At 39.8% G+C, this 23,407-nt stretch overlaps 1 protein-coding gene across 1 annotated transcript in view; it reads right to left on the bottom strand.

Moving 5' to 3' along the window:
- The window catches only part of GPC6 (glypican 6), a 784,576-nt gene that overhangs the window by 69,332 nt on the left and 691,837 nt on the right, over nucleotides 1-23,407 (bottom strand). Inside the window, 1 exon segment of the mRNA XM_050906443.1 lies at nucleotides 1,760-1,890. Within this exon segment, the coding sequence (XP_050762400.1) occupies nucleotides 1,760-1,890 (131 nt within the window).

Raw genomic sequence — 23,407 nt, 5'->3', positions numbered from 1 at the left:
GGGGGAAAAGTTAGATGACAGATGACTGATTCGAAGTCCGCTCATATATCATCTCTACAGATCTGACATGACATAGGATAACACAGCACTAAACCCAAAGTCTTTGCCGCCTTATGCTTTTCTTTAAGAATAAAGCATTTCCATGTGTTAGGACCTGAAAAAAGATGGATATAACCTAGGAAAACAAGGAAATCACATTTCAGGAGAATAATGGTCTACACAGAAATATACAAAGGCCCCTCAAGGATAGACAACTCTGTTATCTATGAAAATATAATAAAATAAATTTCACTGATATAATTTGGTTTCTGTTTCTCAAGATTTTAAAAAATATTGGCTAAGATTTCTCTTAGAAGAAAAACTTTACATTGCAAATGGAATTGCTGTGATTTATTAATCTTTAGAGCAAATAAAATATTTCTGAGGGACAGGACAAGCAGTCTGCTCTGCTACAAACAAGTAGTGAGATGAGCTTGTGCCAAGATGTCATTGGACTCTGGCAGGGGATGCAGCTTCCCGACTAATGGAAAAACTGTGAGAACCGAGTAAGTAAAAAGGAAAAGGAAATACACCTGAGCTTTGGGTGAGTTTTCAGTGAAAATATTTTTTGTTTCTTTTTTTGAGTTAAGGGCTGAGTTTGCTGAAGCTAGCCTTTAATTCCCAAAACATTTGAGAGAATTTGGCTGTTAAACGCCTTGATCACTGCTGCCAGAACAAAGTCTCATCGATTAGGATGTAGACTGCTTTTAAAATCCAAGTAACTTCACGTAGGTTGAAACTAAAAAGCATCTTGAAGGAAATCCTTAGCAACCTGCAGGACTGGGGCCATAAAAAGCATCTAATTTTGGGTTGGCAGGAGCAATATTAACCTCAGCTTCCTGCCTTTTGTCCCCACATTTTTCCCAGCTACGGCAGCTTCCTTCCAAGCAATGGAAATTCACTGGCTCGGATGGCAGTCTAGCCAGCACCCAAGTGACTACTGGGAGATCAATGGGAGGTAGAAACTCCTAATGCAGAGAACCTGGCAAACTGTTAACTTTAGATTTTGAGCCACAGTGCACTGATGAATATTAAGGAAAAGCCAGTAATTGTTGACTGTTGGCTCAACAGCACCTGCTACTGAATTCGAAGGACCTTATTAACATGAGGTTCAGAGGTGGTGGTGATCTGTGTATACACATACACACTAAAAATGGAAAGGAGAAAGCTGGTATCATTAACTCTGTTTATCTTTGTGTCAGAATCCAGACAAAACTCTATCAGAGGTCTGGTAATCAGAGGCTGTCCAATGTAATGATATTTCCCTTGAGTGGCTATTAAAGGAGGTTAAACGGAACATTTTGTGTATTCACCTCAAACACATTGTACTTCAGTCTGACCTAGACAGATCAAAATGTGTTTTGAAGTTAATATGGAGAATCACAGATGAGACACGAGCAGAAGTTACCCAGCGTACTCCGCAGGATATTGCTTGCAGAGTTACCGCTAATTTTCAGCACTCTCTGTTTTCTTTAAATCTCTTACAGCTATTAATTTGGAGTTTACTAATGGTACCTTTCTCCGTGCCACTCCCTTTTGAAAACTTTGAGCTTGTTTAACTAGATGAAGGATTCAAAGGCAGTCTGGTGAACTGTCAAACGAGCAAAAGCAATTTCTAGTGGTCTGGACAATCTTTCTTAAAGTCTGGACAGAAAAATGGTGACGTTTTTCGCCCTGCTTGTGACATTCAGCAACAGAGAAGGCGCGACTCACACAGTACCTTTGCTGACACCTGCATGCTGTTTTCTTGCATGTTCATGATGGCTTCAGAAATCTTGACATCAATAGGATCCATGACTGATTCAATGTTGAATGGTCCCTCTAATCTCTCCGCTACCAGAAGCATAGCATCTGTTAAAACACAAAGCAGCCATTCCCTTAAAGAAGGGATACCTTCGGGTGCCTCAGGCAGACCAGTGTCACCAGCCGGAGGCATGGGTACCGAGCGCTCCCGAGCAGGAGCCCGTGGGGACGTGTGGCAGCGGGACCGTGAAGCCTGCAGGGCAGCTTCCCAGCTGTCGAAAATATCTTCCCCTACTGCTGCCACCACAGCAAGAGGAATAAAGACTGTAAAAGTTAGATTAATAATAGTTGCCATAGCATTATTGAGCTTGGGGTGAAATTATTTTACACAGCAACGCACCACTCGAAGCAGCCGGTGCTCTGGAGTGTACTTATGTAGTCTGCTTCCAGAGAAAAAGCAGGATGATAGAAATGAATCCCTGGGGTATGTTCTTAGAGTTTGTGTGAGATGATGAAAACTTTGATATGATATATCAGGGTGTTATAATTAAAGCAGCTGTTCTTTCTGACCTTAATGATCTCATTTTCTTGCAATATGAACAGCAGATGAATATTGGATTTCTGCCATAGCGTATAGGTATAAACCATGTTTGCCTTGCTACATTTTCAAAACATGGTTGAAAGTTGTATGCAGAAACATATATTATTTGTATGTTTTGGTTTTTAAAAACAATTGTTTGCTTAATTTACATTAGAGCCCCTCTCCAAAATAATTTTATCTTTTTGTGTTCATTAACAAGTAAAAAACAAGCAACTGAACAGAAATTAATAATAGTAAAAAAGGTTTTGCCATACATCACATATATTTGTCTACGCACAGACATAGATTCATCACAATTTCTGTGGCAATAGCCATGTGATAAACTGGATTTATACTATACGTTTGAACATCATATTTGATTCTTGTCTAATATGTTAGCATTTAAAATTTTCAGCATCTAATTAGCTTTAAACAGATGCCACTTGCAATTTTAACACGATAAACAAAAATCTTCACATGACCTCTTTTTTATCCCTCAGACTTAGTCTCCAAAAGGTACTAACCAGACTTCCTTCCAAAACAGACCCCACACGTCCTTTGCTGTTGTAAGCACCAGTCTCACGGCAGCTATGTGGAGAAGGCATGGAGCACCCCGTAGCCCCGGCAGCAGTGTTTGTTAGTGCTGCACTTGGCTGCGGAGTCCCCGGGCTTCTTTCCAGCCTGCATGGCCATCTTCTCCCTCCCCACAGAAGCACGTGTGCGTGGATGTATGGGAAGAAGAGGCTGGCATCTCACCCTAGCAGTTGAGACTCAGACTCCCATGCACAGCCAGACCTGAGGGCTACAATATGTTGTTTGTACGCAGTCAATGCATGCCTAATAATCCACTGAAACTGAAATTACTTGGCATGTAGTACCTAAGCACTTTTGCAAATTTAGGTCTAATATTTCACAGTACTTTTAGGCTGGAAAGAGTGTAATGCCAGTTATTTGGAGTGGGGCGTATAGCACTTGTTGCTAACTGTGAGAAATGATGAGATGACAGGAATTTGGTTCCAAACAGAGGTGTTATTTTGGCTGTACATTATTTTAAAATTCTTTAGTTTAAACCCTTTCCAGTGGGAAACGCAGTGAAAACAGCACCTAGCTCTGATAGAGGAAACAAAACAGTTTTCATACACACAAAGATACACACACACATATACACATGCACACACATACACTTAAAGATTCCTGCAATAAGTTAGCAATTTTTCCACATGCAAAGAGAATTTGTAAGTGTGGACTAGTATAAAGGATTTTCTTCCTCACATGTTTGGAATTACTTGTATAAAACATTTATGCCTTAGCACTTTGTGAGCAATGTGATCAGCCTAAATCCTAGCTGCCACAACCAGTACTAGGCAGTGTTAGGGCACAGGTCTTGGTGGCTGGATTTTGGTGGTTTAGTTCAGGATTAGGGTTAAGATTAGGGTTAATGCATAAAACAGTCACAAGGTTTTTTTTTTTTTTTGGTAGGAGTAGCCCACAGCTTAAGTCAAGGACAGGTGCCTCTTTGTACGAGCACACTTTAGTTTGGGAACTAGCAGGTTGGACAAGTCTAGTGCTAAGCTCAAGTAAGTACATGTTTTGGATAAGGGACTGTGTTGAAGTAGAGTTCAGTAAATAGGTAATTGCTGGAGACCCTTCATGAGAATGGGTGGTGGCTTGAGCCTACTTGCTTTTTCTTCTGACGGCATGGGGCACTAGTTCTGAATTAAATCTTGACGTGGAATCTCAGCTACATGGCAGAAGAGAAAAGTGCATCATCCTTAAGTGAACAAGAACCACAAGAAAAGCCTTTCCTCAAGCAAAGTGCCTTCAACTTCAAAATTAATAGTTCTAGGAGATGTAAACTAAAGATCTGTTCCTGGCTTAGATAGTTTGTATCTTTAGAAAAAACATCCTTTAGTTACTCAGCTTCTATTTTCTGAACCTTGTCCCTATACATAGACTTAGTCTTTCCTTAGTCTTTGTACTGTAAGTGGGCAGAAGCTGAGAAATGTGGATAATTCCTGCCTGCCAAACATGTCTGTGAGCTTTTTGCTATGTTGAGCTTCCTTGTTTGATATAGTATGGTATAGGTTTGCTGGTGGGTTCAAGAGCTTAGGTTCAAGTTAAGGTCAGAGTCAAGTTTATGTTTCAATCACATGGGCTATAGCTTTATGCTAAAAACAAAGGCAAAGAAAAGAAAAGAAAAAAAAAAGAATAGAGAGCAAAATCAAGCGGTAGATCCCAGGTTGTCCATATTCTTTAATTGCTATCTCCTTCTCTGGCTTGGAATGACTCTGGACCACTCCAGGCAGCTATTCACAACACAAATCTGTGGAGAAGCTAGCCTGAAGCAGTAAGGCTGTGAGCCAACAGTATCACTTGACATTGGAGCCCTGCAATCTTTTATTTAGTTAGCACTAAAGCGATATGGCTAGGGACCAATGGGTTAAGGGAAAAGTTCAATTTGAAATATTCACACCTTTATTGGTGATGGGTACATCTTTATATCAGCAGTCTGTATTTTTGCTTTGGAGCTAGAATGTGGGACAGGACTAGTGTTAAACTAGAGGCCTATACAGGGACATATTTGAAGAGGCAGAGTCTGAGCAATGGATTAAATGCTGGGATGAGAGATGCTTGAAGGGCTAAGGTAAAACAGGTTCCTACTGCAACATTATTTCTGAGGCTGACACAAGTTGTGCTTCCAGTTAAGGCTCTTTTTAGGGCTCAGCTCAGACTAGAAGTCTTGGACAATTGCACAGTTCAGATGAGGTCTTGCACAAATGGAAAACTAATGTTGTTTGAGGACTCATTTTGTCTTCTTCAGTTTCAGCAGGTGTGTGGGGCCATGGCTGATTTAGCAGTGACTGGACTGCTGGGTTACTCCTGTCTCTTTCTGAATACTGCAAGCTCAATTGAGCAAAAGAGGATGAGCAAGTGCCACTTCTATGAAGTCCAAAATGATTTTCTTAGCCTTTGTCTGACTGAGCTCTTCCTTCTACCCTTTCTCTAACCATCAGGTTGTTCCTAATACTAAGTCAAACGTATCCAGATGATATCCGACAGCCCGAGACTGAGAGAAGCCTTTAAGAGCACGGCAGTCATATTATTGCGAGTGTGCAGGCCCCTTGGGAACATAGTCACTACTGTAGTTAACTAGCTTCTATCTACTGATTTTTTGAGTTAGCCCTCAGATTAAAATTCAGACTGAATTTCCTATCCTTAACATTGATCTCTAGAAAAAAACCAACCCACAGTGTGTTGTCTTAAGATGAATTCCTCCCTTGGAAAATATTTTCTCAGCTCATTAGGTTGCATCCTCTTGTTTGCCAACCCTAACCCTCACTCCAGTGCTAAATCTTATTATTCACTTGCGCAATTCTATATGAACACATACAATATATACACACCAGGTATCCTATGCAATTGAATGAAATAAAAGCTGTCAAGTTGAATATAGTGAAAATCAGATGAAATTTAATGATCTGAGATTTATGACAGGACAGTCAAAATGATGTAATATCCTTCCCAGACTGTAGCTCTTCAAATCTATAATCATGTAACAACAAACACAACACTGTTGTCCCAAGTCTCTTTTTTCTCCTAAAAATGTTATGAATATTATTACAGGAGAAGCTGGAAAGATTTCAAAATGAAGTTAAGAAAATCTATATGCCTGAATCTTGAAATCTTAATTCTCAAGAACAGCCCGTGAACTCAAAGAAAGCCCAATTCAGTTCAGTGGGACTCTGTGGGTTGAATAATTTCTCAGTCAGCTCAAATAGTAGGTATTGGGAGCTTAATTATTGTTTGTGCTATAAAAATCTGAAAACTGATAGATTAATTGACTACCTGTTTTTTATGTTGTTAATACACTTGGGCTGTATTGTTCAATTAAATATGTTCTTCATTTTTACCTCTTTGCTTTTTTCAAAATCTGCTTTGCTTAGGCTAAGTACATCTTCCCTCTCCATATACTACACTACTTGGCAAAAAGCTGGCATCTAGCTGCCGGGTGAGTGGATCAGGAACTCAGTTTAGGTAAGTCATTCTTGTGTTGCGGGTTTGCTAGCGACTCGGAAACAATAAACATGACTAATTGCTCACTTGAGGACATGGGCTTGCAAAACAGTCCTGAGAAAGTGCAGAGCATATGGCACGCTAGACTCACTGTCAGTGCCACTGCTCTTGACCTCTCCTGCTAGATGCGTGTTGCTCAAAACAGGAGTGGGGACCTTCCTGATGCAGTAAAAAACCCAAGTCTACTGGAGTCCCAGAGTGTAGTCCCAGGGGCCCCAAAACTTCTCTGCTGGCTGAGCACAGCAGCTCTGTTTAACTGCTTTGTATTCCCTTGTCCACACCAAGAAATACCATAGGTATTTGACAGTGGCTCTTAGAAGGACATTGTTTAATTTTATGCAATATATAAGAAAGAGATCCTGCAGAAATTTTTGGTTTACTTCACAGATTTTGTTTTTTTAAAGTTTTATAGGTGCCAGTTTAATGAGAAGCACATGACAAAATTGATCACCATGCTAAGTGATTTATCGTATAACTTAAAAATTCAGAAGGCCATGTGTGAATTTCAAGATACAATGATGTTTTATGAACCCTGAGCATCTCCAGGCAAAATAATGGATAGACTAATAATATAAATAGACAAGAATCTGCCTCTCTTTCGTAGGACCTGCATCAAGCCACTGTCTTTTTGACTTATCTTGATACCAAAAGTGATGTCTTCCTGTTTATGTTACATTTCCTTCTGGGCAGGTTTCCAGAAAACTTCCTAGTAAATCCCAGATTGAAACAAAAGGAGCAGGGACAAGGACACCGATTTATGAGACATCTGACCAGTGGAAAAAAAACCCCAAAACTAACTGAAATACAAAGTTCCTGTAAAAACAATCAGTGCCTCCTTTTTCTTGCCACCTTTCTATCATCAAGAAAATGCGAGGAGGGTCTGATAGGGAAGACTCAGATTGCTGATAGGGAAGACTCAGGGAGCTGATAAGGGAAGGCATTTTTTGGGTCTGTGTTAGTTTGGCTGTGACATCAGTTTTTCCTTTCACGCACACTTTGTTGTTCTTCTACTTTTAAATTATCAGTGAGATTCCAGCAGTGGCTGAGCTTTACCCAGGGAAATCCAGAAAAGCATCTATGGATGAAGTTTCTAAAAATGTTTCTTCAGGGAGACAAAGAATGGTAAAATACTAAATTGCATGCCCTTCACAAAATTTTAAGGTATATTTTGTTTTGAGAAAAAAGGGAGGAAGATCTTATCTTAAATTTCCCATCAGGAGGTTTCTATTTTTTCTAGTCCCATATATGTGGTCTAACACTTATTTATGAAGAACTGTGAAGTGCTTGTTCACATAGTTGCTTGTGAAAGAACGTAAGGATAAATTTTTATTTGGGAAGCTTCAAAGGATTAGTCTATGGACAAGTCCATGGATTGCAGAAGAAGAGAGATGAATCAGTTGTAAACAGACTGAGCAACTTATTGTAGTTGACTATGACCTTGAGAGTGGCAATAACTGTTTTGGAGAAGGATATAACTGTTAATATGCTGGGCTGCAAAGCAGTGCTCATTTGGTAGCTTCCCAACCTTCTGACCAAGGGCAAGGGGAAGCAGGAGTTTGGGTTGTATTTACTACGTCATGTAGGCAAAGCTCAGTGACTTTTCCATCATGACACTAAATATAAAGAGTGGTCATAAAATCTTTAGAGCGTTAGATGGTAAATTAATGAAACAAAATAAAAAAAATAAAAATTGAAAAGTGAAATAGGGGTACATATTGACTTTTTAGAAATATAATAACAGTGGAAATACATCCCTGTAATACTCTGCCAAAACTTTTACTGCTAGATTATTATTTACTAAAAAAAATTCAAGAAGAGGAAAGTAAAACTCCACCTCACATTTAATGAGGTGCTAAGAACTCTTTTCTCAGCAAATGCGAGTAAGACATGGCAGTGATGCCAAAACTGCTGTTTTTCTTAGGGTCCACAGTCCCCTTTTCACATTATTATTCATATGAGAACACTGTACGGTTCTGTTCTGATGAGTCTTAATTGACAGATTTCCTCTCTGACTATCATTAAGCTCCACATATGTATTGGCATAAGAACATTATAATTCTCTACATTCTGCTCTTTTTTTGTGGGGGTAGGTACTTTTCTTAAAATTCATATTTGCACCTGTGTAAAGGGGATTCAATATTCCTTATTTGGATATTCAGTTATCAATATCCAGCTAAGCTTATCTGTTAAGGTATGCAGGCAAATGGCTAGTCCTTGCCTGAGGTTTAGGTAAGTGAGCAAAACATGAGAAACTGCTGGACGTGGCGTGAGATTTTCCTGGAGGTAACAAGTCACAGAGTAGGCAGCTGAGCAAAAGTCACAGCGCTGTGAAGAATGGCAGGGTTTCACAGATGGTTAGCAAAACAGGGACCAATGGGGAAAAAGTACCTCGGGTGGGTTCTTTACATGGGAGAAAATAAGGGCAAAGAGGTGGATTAAGGTGAGCTGGGGAACAAGCATGGGAAAATGGGGAGAAGAGGGCTTATGAAAGAGGCCATCCGTGTGGAAACACTGCTGGTCAGCAAACTTGTTGGCTGCCTGATCACTGCAGTCTGCTCTATATTCTTATTACACTCTATTCCTAACCATTTTCTGGTTGAGAATAATAGTGTGGGTGTGCAGCGTATTCTCTGTGTGTGTATGTATAATGTCCTGCTAGCAAACTGCAGGCTGGACTACCTGGCGAGTAGGAGACCAGCAGCTGGAAAGACCCAAGGTCTAAGCTGGACACTTGGTGAAGGGTCTAGGTCTGGGTGCAGAGTCTGGATGGTCTTGAGGTCCAGGCTATGGTTCAAGGGAGCTGGTTCAAGATGTGTGTGCGTGTGTGAATAAAGGGGCCTGCATGCATTCCCCTAGAAAACTGCCACAGCGGCCAGGATCCCATCCTGATCTGTGTGGTGGAGCTGTTTTCTGAGAAAACATTGGCAATGGGCAAGGCAAAAGTCAGACCCTATACAAACTTCAGGTCAGTCTTAAATGCTTTCTAAAGCTTAATAACACTTCACAGCAGTCTGACAGGGATCCGTTCACCCTCTCAGCCCTTCTGAGCCGATCGTTTCTGAAGCTCTTCCTAGAGCATGGAGTTCTTCAAAGGAGTAGTGAAGAAGAATGCAGTCCTGAAGGTGCCTACCTTTACACAGTACAACCAAGATGTGGGAGACTCCATTTCAATTTTTTTGCCTGCTGTGAGTAGGCTCAGAATTTTACCTGCTGGAAAAACATGCTAACACCTCTGCTATTCTTATGTGCTTGATAGCTCTCCTTTCAAAGCTGTTTCTATGGAATACTTAGCTGTTCACCTGGACAGAAAGACTGGTCTCCATCTTAGCATTTAAGGCACACAGTTATGAAGGGGTGAATCCAGTTTTCAGGCTTATGCTTGTAGGGCTGATGTCCAAAGGCTGATGTAATGAAAAGTACATCATAAATTCTTGCAGGAGGACTGGAATCGGGAATTGTCCCTGCCAGGTTAATCACAAATCAATTAAAAAGCCAAACTTTTAAAATGTGTGTAGATAATCAGATCTAGTTATTTGTTATCTATGTTTAATTTCAGTTATAAGAATTTGCAGATTTAAGAATTATAATGTGGTTTTTAATATTTCCGATCAGCTATGTAGCCATGTTGATTGATGACAACATCACTTACTCTTCCCTCAAAAAAGGAAAAAAAGAATTGTCAACAGTATGGATAAGCTAAAGTTTTCCATACCCAATTCTGTAATAATGGAGAATTTTTTATCACTTCTGCTGGATTTGTCTCTAACCATCTCTTTTATGTAGAGCAGCTCAAGAAATCAGTTTAATATCGTGTACAATATATGTATGAAAAAGTTATTGACATGCAGTTGTCATCTTATTGCAGCTGATAGCAACAAAATGAATTTTGTAGGGTAAACTGCAGGTTCACTATTTTTTTTTGAGAATTTCACATAGCATACATTTTTCTTCCATGTATTGAAGAAAATGACCATATTAAAATAATTTGTCTTTCTTCTTTGTCTTTCTATAACTTCGAGCAATTCTAAATAATTTAGTGTTATTAGATTATCTCTTATTTTTGTTCACATATGCAAAAAGAAAGTAGCAAAGACTAGGCAAAATGGTAATCCGTGTCTACTATTATTATTCTTTCACAACCCTATGGGAGCTGAATGCAAGATGTTCTTCTGAACTGGACTTTTAGCAAATGTTATTGCCAAATGTTGAGGATTCTGTCTGAATGTGTGACATGAATCAATTAATAAAATGCAATACGTTTATAGAATCTTTGTCTTGTTGCTTTTTCCATATGCCAAGAGATGTTTAAATAGTCTCATCATCAGTCACAGAAAATGTTGTTAGTAAATAAAATAACCCTCATTGATGCATGCCTGTATGCTACCTGCTATAGTCCGTTCTTTAAATTTGTATTAACATAGACTAGTGTGCATAATTCTTTCAAGATATGTGGGGTTTGGAACACTGAAAAAAGTCCATCTTTCTGACTCTTCTTTGATAAGATATGCTCAAATGGTTGAAGACAGCAAATCATAGCCTGAAATTTCATATGCAATGTATCCTTTCCTCAGTAAAAATCTCCTGAGTATATAGCTCACATTATCTTGGTACAGTCAGTCACAGACATTAGAACCTCAAAGATCTTTTCAGCCATTCCACTGCCCATGCAGAGTTACTACCCATAGTATACATTCCCTAGTGATCTGTCCAGTCCAATTTTAAAATAGCTTAGTTATGTTCTTCCCACTTTTTTTAAGAAAACTATTTCATTGTCTACTGTACATCACTATTAGAATATTCGTCCAGTTATGTGGTGTATTTTTTCAGCTGCTTAATTTCGCTCAACTATTTCTAATAAGCTGCCTCATATCATCTTAAATAGTCCTATTCTTTTCTTGGTTTTTACATCCCTCAGATATTTGTAGACATTTATCAGACCCTCCTTTAGTTTGTGCTCGGTCACACTTTCCATGCTAATTTTTTTACTCTGTTTTTGTAAGTGATTTCCTCAGGTCTTTTGCTGTTTTCTTTATTTCCTTTAAAAGACCTCTCTGGTATTGTGGTGTCTAGAACTAAATAAGCTTTTAAAGTTGGATCTCATTAGTGGTGTTTTGCAGAGGCCCTTTTTAGCCCATATGTCTGACTCAGAAAACTGTCTCAATTCCCTTGATGCATCTGATTTCCTTATCCTCTTCATCACATCTGATTTATGATTCATATTTCCCATGTCAGTCCTGACATTTTTTCAAGTGTCTCCTCGTATTCAGAATTTACAGTGATTATATTTTCTGCACTGTTTTTTATTTCATTCCCTACTTATATTTCTAAATTTTGTGTAGAAGGACTTTTTCCAACCTTGACAGAATTTATGGTACAGTTCTGAAAACATAATTAATGAGCTGTCCATTCTCTCTTCTTGAGAAGTGATACATATTTTACTTTTATAAGCAGTTTGTTTCAAGAAACTGTTTGGTTATTTCAAGAATAACTTCACCCTTTAGCAGCATCTAATCTACACCTAATCTTTCTACTAAGAGTGGTGGCATCTATGACTTTAATGTCTTCTTCTGTAAAAATCCAGTTTAAACCTAACAGACTTGCCATTCTTATTGGCAGTTTACTGAGAATTACTTACAGAAGGACATTGGTCCTCATTCTATTTTTTCTTTTCCTTGAATATTTTTTTCTGTTCCATAATCTCTCTCTACTGCTGGATGTAGTGCATCTTCAGTGCTGCATTAAGATTATCAATGAATTTTTAGCCATTCTTTGGGTTAGAAGGGTCCAACAGATGGCCACCTAAATGGCCACCTTCAACTGAAGGTTGGATACTAGAGGCTCTCCACAGTTCCTTTCCTAACCCAGACTTTTCCCGGGATTCTGTGGTTGGGCTTCATTTCATTTCACCTATCTAGAAGTTAGGCTTACAATCTGAGTTAGTTGTAGAAAGCTTATGTTGGGATAACTTTTGCTCCAAAGACATTTTTAACAGACTCCACAGGACTCTAGGCTTAAGACTTTGCTGTTGTAACCTTTTCATAAATGATTTGGGAATGGGGGTAAATAGTGAGGTGAAAAAGCACACTGGTGTTGTTACTGTTCAGGTGAGTAAAGATGAAGACTGTCCCAGAAAATCTGAGAAGGACCTCATGATACTGAATGGCTGAGCAGTAAAATGGAATCAAGTGATGAGTATAAGAAAAAAGAAATAAATTCTACCATTTTTTAGGCAATGAAGGGCTCTGAGAGGACTATTGTCACTCAAACCCAAGCTTTTCAGTTCATACTACAGTAACGTCGGTTTAGCAATTGTCAAAAACCCCCACACTGAATAATGGGAATAACTAGGGAAGGAACAGAGCACCAAAGAAAACATGTTTATATTTATGAATAAATCTACGGTGAAATAACATCTTGGATACCACATTGCAGAAGAAGTTATAAATGTAAGCTTTCAAATATGACACAAGTCGTAATCTAACATTCTACAATCTTGAATTAGAAGAATTACTGGAGGTTGCAATAGAGAGCAGCCAAACTGTGGGTGACATGGGGACGTGTTAAGGTTCATTGTCTATTCCAGTACAGGAAGGGGGATGTAGAATATGAAACTAGATGATCACATTTTATTAATTTCTTAATGTTACAATAACAATACCTTGCTAATCCCAAGACTATGTGGCAAATTCCTTAATGTTGCCATGACTATCAAAGAACATCTGGGTGCTCCTCAGTTCCTTTGGTAAATTCAGCCTTTTTTTCTTCTGAATCAAAGAAAATTTTTGCCCCTGTTTTATGTGGGAAACCACAATTGCTACTAAGATCTGAAATACATATTTCCCAGATACTAATGCCAGATTTTTTAATAGACATCCTATGAGTAACATCTTTCCTGCTACTTTGTCACTAAGCTGACTTTATGCCTTTCCTTGCCATAAATAAACAATCAACCTATGGCCAGCTTTGCTGGCATGAATCCATCCCAATGGTATGGCTCTTAGGGAGGTGTCACACACAGTTGCACAGACAAAATTGATTTTTGCCTTTCATCCTATTGATTAATATGGAAATGTACTGCAGATATCTCATTGCATTTAAAAGCCTGCCACTATGCAGAGAATTTTGAGATGCCTAACAGCATTTTCTCCCAGTGAGTCCCAATGCAGCAAATAAAAATGTGGGGTTTTTTTCCCCCCGGATAAATGTTTGAATCCCAAATGATTGTGTACATCAAGGTTGTCACAAATCAATACAGCTGGTATGACTGATCTATTTATTGTTTTGACATTCCCCTTGAAAGGAAAGAGCAATTTCTGTATGTTTGCCTAGCTGCACTATATTATGGAGATGAAACAGAACTAATCAATAGGATAGGGGCAACGTTGTAAAATCCTACACTTGAGCTCCTTAATTCTTCTAAATTATTGTGCCCTGATCTTTTAAACGATTGGGAGATCAAGAGTAAAAATGTTCGTCCAGTCTAGAGAAGGTCAAAGTAATATAAAAAGCTAATGTTCGTCACACAAGGCCACTTGCTTGATATGTTGTAATCATCATAAATATTAATAACAACACACAGACAGAGTTGGCCAGAAAATAAAAGATCTGTTCCCACTAAAACTTTCACAGCAGGAAAAAAATTGTTATAACTGAGGGCAAAAAATTTTAAAATGGAACGTTTTTCACGGAAAGATTGCTGGCTGGCTGCACATTGGCGAGGCTTCCAGGCCAGTGGCCAGGGAACCATTGTATTAATTCTCCCTCAAAATTTTTTTATTTTCTAAAATGAGCATTTTCCAGCAGAAAAAAATTCATCCAATCAACTCCAGTTTCATCCAAGAGAGATTTATGAATATGAATTAACTATATTTCCCCATAAGACTGCTGAATGTCAGAAAAACAGACTAGGGAATCTAGTGAGGTATGGGTGTGTTTTGGGATCAATTCTCCGTAACTTTGAGTTTTAACCTGTTCCTACAATTCTAAACACTTAGTGGAACATCCTCCCTGATTCCCTGTATACTAAATGAGGAGATGTAGTCAACTCTGGAGAATTCCGGAGGGAGATCCCATCCACCCAGTTTATTTAGGGATTAAGTTCGTTGTGAATTTATTCACATTGGATCCCCTCTTTAGCGGCTGCCCCAAGAGCATCAGGTTCGTGCCTCTGCATTCAAGCCTCTACACCGCTCTGTCCCACCCTCCTTACCCACCTGAGCTCCTCCTCTGCCACTGACCTGTGCTTGAGGCCAGTTTTCATGCGATTCCTAAACTTTATTAATCCAGCTCCTCTGCTTACTAGAATAACAATTGTTGGTGAAATTCTGCCATCACTAACCTGGCTATAGCTCTGGGATACTAACAGTGATTTCATTGCAGCTCTTCCAGATCCATACAGGCATAAGCAAGAACAGGGAAGAAGAAATATTAAGCTCTATCCTATGCTGTTGTACCCATGGTTTATTGCTGTCAAAAATAACACCGATTTCAGATTTTCTGAATGCGGAAGTGTAAAAACAAAGATATAATCTTTAAACATTATACCTTTTAATGACAATATTAAGATTATTATTAATACTTATATCTGCCAAGCAAATGGGACGTGATCCAAGGCCTAATAAAGTCACAAAGCATCTTTTCAACAATTTGGTTTGGAGGAGGCTGTTCATTCCTATTCTCAGGTTTTGCAAAAAAGGTCCAATTTTGTTTCCCCTTGGCTGAGTGCATGGCAGCAAATGAACAACTATTATTCCCGGTGCTGTACTGATATCTGTGGACAGTGACAGGACTAGGTAGTAGTTAAGTTGATATTTTTGTTCCTATTAAAAACAATAAGCCATGCCAGTTTTGGTTCCACTGAAAACATGGGGGAGAAAAATCAATGTTTGTCAAATGGAATAGGACAGCATCTATGGCGGAAATTGTTTTTCATGTTTTCAAAAGAGATCGAAAGTGAGGAGGCAGAAAAAGAACAGCAAACGCTATTCGAAAAATTGATACAGCAATGTCCACTCTCCTAAAACGCTAATTACAGATGTCATATATTTTTTCAAGGAAAAAAATAGGAAAAAGGACATCATCTGATATTGATGTGCTGCACTGGATACTGGATCCTATCTGCTAGGAGGGGAAACCTTTTCACAGGCACTTAGCATTGCCAACATTCAGTAACTAAAAAAGGCCTGCAAAGATGTGTCAACTGGGTTCCACTTCAGTAAAAGGCAAATTTAAGACACGTTTTTTGTCCTCACTGTTTCCCACAAGCTCTATACAGAAAGATAAGTGAATAATATAAATAATGATGATTAACTTGGTAACATTATGTTCCTCTCCCAACCAGAAAAAGAGTACAAAAAGGCTTTGATAATACTTGTATCAGCCTAGCAACATCGTTTCTCCTAAAGCAGATAGATACCATCTGTATTTTATTTTAGAAAAGCAAGTTAGACAACCTGCTTTTTCAAAGGTGAGTTGCACAAATGGAACTGGAACAAGTCTGTCCTTTTGGTGATGTTCACTCAAACCATGGAATAGAAATATTTATTTTGATTATTTCAAATAATTCTGTCTCTATATATGCGGAAACATAACAGCCATTAAATTCAACTCACCCTTTGCACTGAGTGTATTGCTTAACATTTTTTATTTGTTTATTTTTCTGCAAATGTTTGTATGCTTGGTGTTAGTTTACACAAATATCTATGGAGGAGTTTTTATTCATGAATAAATTATTGTGTCTGTGTTTCAGATGAGTTTTTTCAGCCCTATCACACGTCCCAGCCCACAATTGCTTGACAGAAATATGACACAGCAAAGTTTCACTAAAACATCAGTCACTTAGATGTAAAAAGACAATATGTGAAAAGACAGTTCTTATTTTTCTCTTTTCTTTGATAAGAAGGAATCTCACTAATTTAAAATGAAAGAGGGTCTGGCAAGGAAAGAATATGAAATATTTCCATACCTCTATTAGGCCACTTTCTACAACGCTTTTCCTTCCTTCTTTCCTATGGGAAGGCTAGAATATCTAATGGAGGACTGGAAATCCATTTACTGTGAACTCAGTGGCCAGTTACAAAACAATGCATGCCAGACTGGCTATAATTCATACTTGTGGTTTCCCTTAGTATAAATGGCTCAGTAGCACTGAAAATCCACTTATGTTGATAAAATCTGTTCTTTGAAATGGAGTGAATAATGACTGCAGTCACAGCATGATTGTATGCTTCTGGACAGCTGCCTGAAGGAACAACGAGGGACACAACAGTGTTCATGTGTCTCCTCAGACACTTTCTCCTGTCCTTCTGCTGTCCTGGATGCATGATACAGCCTGGAAATCTGCATGGAGTAGTGAAAAAGAGGACTTGGATGTTATGCATGGAGGAGATAACTTCTGAGAGACAGTCTAGAAATGAGAAAGCAGTGGCAGAAGACTGGCCAACTGTGCCTGCCCAGCTCTGGATGCAGTCACACAACCTGTTTAAGCCAACTGAAAATGTGATTTCTTCTCCCCCACACCACTGAGGACAAAATTTCATCCTGCTCCATGCCAGGACTGGTGCTCAGGGAGTGCAGAGACAGCTGCAGGGAGGGATGGAGCTGGTTGGAAGCAGAACTCCTTTTTCAAGCGGGTTCATTTTCAGCAGGGTGTGACCTACTGCAGAGCAGCCAAAAAGATGATGGGAATGGGAAGAAGGTTGCCTTTCAAAAGGCAGCTTGCATTAGGGTGGCTTTTACAAGTACTCAAACTGATCCCACTGTCTGCTTCAGGATCTCAAGTGGTGTCCACCATCCCTGGAGTTTGCAGGAAGAGGTGACTGCAGAGCTAGACGATGGGTGCACCCAGAGGCATGAAGTGTGGGTTGGAAGGCTGTGACCACGGAGAGGAGGTACCAGACCTCCTCTGTAGCAGCAAGAGCAGCTCCAGAACAGGATGTGCATACTGCAGGGAAAAATATTTCCAGAAGGATGGAGTGGGAACAGCATATCGGAGAGAGGCTGTTTTGCTGAAGTTGAAATAGGGGACTGCCACGGTGCTGGAAACTGTAGCCAAAGCCGAAACTGTTACAGTGATGTGAATCAGCAGCGAAAGATGGGCCACAGCAAAGGGTTGGCAGAATGGCACCAGGGCACTGTGAAAACAGCGCCAAGAATGAAGTTCTGCCCGATTTCTGCTTCTCAGTTGGGCTCCTTTCCTGCATCTGCTGTTGTTCTTAGACCTTTGTTATTCTACAGTAACCACCGTGTGCTTGGAAAGCACTTAGAAAGTTTTGAATGCCTCTGCAGAATAAATTAAAAAGAAAATGTCAACAGTAAAATTACATCTTGATATGCCAAGATATATATGCTTTTCAGTGAATGCCTGATATAAGAATTAATTGTTCCTAAAACAAAAAAAGTGTCCACAAATCAATCTTTTTTTAAACAGCAAATGGTTTTTAGTTCTTTGTATTTTGTGGAGAAGCAGGAAGGTGTAACAATAAACTCTGATCAGGAAGGGCGTAACAAGTTACATACCAGCTTGTGTTCATTCCAGCTCCCTGACAGACTTTGTGTGCTGAGAAAATGGTGAGCAGGTTGTGATAGCAGACTGATGGGTTCTTCTGGCTGATTAGAAAAAAAATCTGCAATACAGGGGAAGAATGGGGGAATCTCAATCCTTTCCACACTGAAGAACGAAACAATTATTCATGAGGACAGAGGCCACTAAAGACACATTTGTTCTGAACTTTTTTTTGTTCATTTAAGAATGGACTTTTATTTTTATTGTCATTTATGATACATCTAAGGGTTTCTGAAGTGCGCTTGCTTTGTAGACCTTCATGTTGTTTGAAAGAATCTCATCTCTCAGATAAATACTGTCATTATGCAGTTATTTATCCCTTTACCATTATGGCATCCTCTTTGATTAGTAGTTTTATGGATTTGCTTACAAAAGAGATTGCACTGTGTTGCGCACCTTCTTGACAATCCGGTAAAATACCCTTGTTCACATTCAGCTTAGTTGTTTCACACTTAGCTAGTCAGTTTACATCAATCACTTGCTCACATTCTCCATGAACTCTTTAATGAGTCATCAAGAAAAAACCATGGGTCTTTGCATGCTTTGCATTTCTTTCCTTTCTCTCAAAAGCGGACAGTATTGTGTATGGATATCTCCAATCCCATCTTATCCAAGACACTGCTTAATGGCATGGGAAATAAGATAATGACAGCCCAATCTGAAATGTACAGCACCTTGTCTGTTCCTACTGGTTTCCTGCAGTAAGCAGCAGATCGTGCAAGTGAAGTTTAGGGGAAAGAAAAAAGTCTCTGATGGCACTTGCGTTTTTTCCTCTTGGGTCATGCATTGAAAAAATTCCTAGATATCACTGGAAGGTTTACAATGCATTTAATTTTGTTAGAAAATTAACTAACTGTAATTTCCTTCACGTCCCATTTTCCCCCAAATATCATGCACAAATTGGATGCAGTCACCAGAAAGACATTTTATTTACCAAGAGTTTAACTGAGTTTGAAGCAAGAGAATAAATAGACACTTCTTTTATTCCAGATAGTGGAGAAGTATAAGAGACCACGTATCCAAAGCTATTGAATTTCTAGGTTAATGTGTTTGTTTTCATACCAAATTGTCAGAAGAGACAGGTGTCTTCCACCTCTTAAGCTTTCTATAAAAGGCCTCTCTACAGAGCACTCCAAGGCATGTGGATGACAAATCTTTCTCTATTGCAGCTGAACCAGGAGAAAAGTACATCCAAGAGAGGGAGGGCCACCCAAAAGTGCCTCACATCAGCTTCATCTCCCAGAAAAGAGTCATTCCACTGTTGTTAGTATTGCCAGCAGCGGAGCCAGGACTCTGCTGGAAAATGGAGCAGACCGCATACATCAGACTAGGAATGAGAACACGGAGTAGGGCTATGGTATGGGGATAAACGTCTTGCAGCTGTTAAGTAAGGCATCTCTCTAGCCAGAGCTGCTGAATCCTGCAGCACAGAGCTGCAGAGCGGAGGGCTTCACCCAAGTAACGATCCATCTCTCTTCTTGTAACAGTTTTAAAAAACTTAACGCCTTTGTTTGAATGCTTTTCTTATTTCATGTTTCATGCTGTCTCCAATGCACTATTAATGGCACATGTCATGAGATTCTTCCTCCAGCTGTCATTATTTGTTTTAAAGAAAAAGATCAGAGAATTTTAATTGCAAAGTCTGCTCTGATTCATCTGTTACTTAACGTTGAAATGCACAGCGAAGGGTGATGAAATAATTCCTTCTTTATATTGACTTTGGTGAGACCTATTTTTATCATTTAGATTACTTAGGCTTTGACTGTTTATACTAACTATTTCTGTAGAGAACATTGGACTTTTACCCATTTGGATGTAGATGCACTTGTATTTTGTAAGGCTGTGCTTTATGTGTGCGTGACTGTATACATACACGTGCACACACACATGTACCTCCACCAGCATGCATACGAATTTCATAATTGAAAGTGCAAGTAAATAAACCTTTTAGACACACAGATGCATATCTGGCTGCAAACACCAGTATCTGTTTGCTAGTTGCCAGTACCAAGTCATGGCAAATAAACTCAAAAGCTACAGTATATTTATGAATTTTAGCAGAAACTTCTAGCTCTGTAAAAATACAGGCCCAAAAAGCCACTTGGTGACTTTTTGTTGTTGTTCACAGTTTGGCTTGGATCTATTTAACAAAGGAAATCTAATGAAATTTATTCTTCCATTTTTTTGCTAAATTTATAATAGAGACTGGATGGCTTCAGGGATGAAAGACAGGACAAGACAGTTTTATCCACATGAAATGTTATTGGCATATTCTGTGTATTTACAGGGCCTGATTATTTACGCTGCTTAAAACTGACCAACACGTAAGTCCAGCAAAGAAACTGGGCAGAGAGCTGAGCAAAAGACAGTGTTTCCATCCCTGGAAAATTCAAGCATTTTGCAATGCATTTTTTGCTTGTGCGTTATTATGATTGACAACTACTACCCACAGAAAGGGGAAAACACTACAGAAAATAACGAGATAAATTATTTAATGGTTTCAGCTTCATAATTTGTAAAATGGAGCAATTATCTGCTCCAGTTCCTGGGGACTCCACACATTACAGGATGGGGCAGTGGAAAGTCTCTCCAGTTGGGTGGCAGAACATCCCCTGCCTCATGACGGAGAAGCTGTAATATCTTGTCAACTACCTACTTAGAGCTGGGACATCCTGAGGTGTCTGGTCCTGAGTATGGAGCAGGAGCTGCAGGAGCGCGGGGATGTCCATGCGGGTAGTCTGCATGGTGGGGCTGAGCCAAATAAGCTATATGAGATTTATGTGCAGGCTGGTAAATGTGCATGTGTATATGTGTGCATATATGTATGTGCGTGTGTGTGTATGAACACAGTCCTACACACATAAAGCAGAGCCCCACAAAATGAAATACATCTGCATCTACATCCAAATGGGTAAAACTTTAAAATGGAGATGAAATGACATGAAAAATCTGATTAAATGTTTGGGTTTTTTTTGACAAACTAGTGTTTTTCATAGAAGCCCTTTTCGTCAGCACTTTTGTGATTCAGTCTAGTTGGGAGCTGATCAACACTCTGCTGCCCAATGCATAGCTCTTGAAAGACCATGTCCAAATGTGCATAAAAATTAAGCCACTCATTTAGTCCTTATGGATTTTAATCAGTAGACACACTGGCAGGGAAGTAAGAAGAAGTCCTCACCTAACTTCTCCTGCTCACAGAGGTTTTCAGGTTGCAGCGTTCTGCATTTTCTCCTCTTCCTTTTCCTCTTTCACTGAGGTTTCAGTGAAAAAAATAATGTAATGCAAGTGGTGAGCTGAGCAATGATAGCCCTTGTGACTGACCTCTGGTGCGTACCAGTGCATGCAGAACCTTGGACGGATGGGCACGCATTTGTCTCCAACCAAGGCTGCAGAGGGAATACAGCAGTTGTTTTTTGTGATAGCAAAATATCAGTACCCTAACTATACAATACGACCTTGATTCAAAACTAGTTACAGGTCTGGTATATTGGAATAATTCCAGAAATGACTCCACAATTTTTTTAGAAAAGTTGGGGACAAAATGTAATGCATCAATTCTGCCTATGATAAGCAATTTAGGGCCCTGAGAGGGCCCGTACAGAATAGCTTCAAGCACTGATGGATTGCTTGTGCATTATCCCTACTGATTATTGAACACTGCATCTGGATAAGTACTTTCACTCTGATTGAAGATACAAGGTGCAGATTTTGATCAAAATGAATTAAATGACCACTCCGCAACACTTTTCCAACTAGGCACATCGTTAACTGCAGGCAGAAGACAATGCGAGCAGGAGCTGAAATTGCGACCCATGTACAATGGGAAGGAAGTCAAAAGGAGATCAGTGTCACCAACAAATACAAATGTCAAACTGATCCATTGGTAATATGAGATTTCTTCTATTTGCACTTTAAAGTCACTAATATTAAATAAATACATATTTTCTTCCAATGCTATGATGGTGTAGGCACAGAGTAAGTAGACTTTCTTTAGTAACGAAATGAGAATTAGTATCTTGGGCCAGCAGAAGCTGCTGCTGGATATTTCTATTTGATGCACCACCCTAGGAGCCCAGCTCCTGAGGTGCATCCAAAAAGCCAGGAGCCCTGGGCATTAGCTACCTCTGACTAATGCCACCCACTGACCTGAAAAGCAAGTAGCTTCCTGCTGCCAGTGGGCAACGTGCACAACGTTGGGCATTTCTTCACGCTCTCTTCTCCCTCACTGGCCTTCCCACATGTGTCGGGACTGCGAGCGGTGCCCGGCCGCCGTGGCTTTCCCGGAGGGCTGGGTGCAGCGAGACCCCAGCCCTTCCCTGGTGGGTGCACGGGAATTGCTCGGCGTTACTCACGCTCAGCTCGTGACCCTCCTGGGCCCCAGCAGCTCAAGCACACCTCCCCACACCTCCGGAGCAGCCCTTCCCTGTGCGAGGCTGTGATTCAGAGCTCGGCAGCACTGCGGCTTCGCAGCAGCCCCGAGGCGATCGCCACCCACCGCGTGGAGAGGTCAGCGGGAGCCTCCGCAAGTCCCGTACCGATAGCTGACAGGCGATGCCTCCCCACAAACCCCTGCTGAGTCCAGACCCATTATACCTCTTCCTCCTCCTCCCCGTCTCATCTCTGGCTTTCTGTTCTGCTTTGATTTATCCTGCTTAAACTTAGGCACTGAACTGAAATACTGGGGTTTCAAGCTGGACTAAATCAGCATGTGCATTAGAAAATCACTGACACCAATGACTGCATGGAGCTATTTTCCATTTATTTTAGCGGTCATCATTTAGCACTCATGCCTGACTGTACAAATAAACCAAGTGCTATGCCTATTTGAGCTAAGTTAGCTAGAGAGAAGTACAGTGAGAGTGCTGTGAGAATGGGCTGCTCAGCAAGGCAGTGACAAGCAGAAAGTCAGCTGCCTTCTTGATTTTTCCTGTTAAATCACATCTTTACTCATAGCCTAATCTGTTCTGCAAATTGTCAAGTGAGACCCCAGTTTGAAAATATGTGCCCTCCTTCTTTCATCAGGTTAGTTCCCTCTTCAAAAAAACTACAGAATTTTTTGCCGGAAGAAACAGCTGCCTCTGTGGAAGAGCTGCAGCCTCTGGGTTTCTAATAATTTCAGGTTTAACTCTCTTTCCTTCTATTTTCTCTCCTTCTATGATCTGTTAATTAAACAGAGGCTAGGTGGAGAATAAAGAAAGAAAAAGTGTTGCAAACTAATTTGTCACATACTACCTCGCTTTTCTGCTGTAGATTCAGCTGCCTCCTGAAACTCTTTGAAAGAGATAAAGCTTCTGGCTTTTTTTGGTGTTGTCCCCAGCAAGAGGACAAACATCATATATGATTATCTTTAAAAGAGTAAAATTTGCCTTTCTTGGACATGTTATTAAATTGATTGTTTCTGAAGGAGG

This window comes from Gymnogyps californianus, chromosome 1, assembly GCF_018139145.2.
Source record: "Gymnogyps californianus isolate 813 chromosome 1, ASM1813914v2, whole genome shotgun sequence".
In the NCBI taxonomy this organism is placed as follows: Eukaryota; Metazoa; Chordata; class Aves; order Accipitriformes; family Cathartidae; genus Gymnogyps; species Gymnogyps californianus.
Note: the sequence above shows the minus strand (reverse complement) of the source record. Positions and strands in the feature narration are given on the sequence as shown.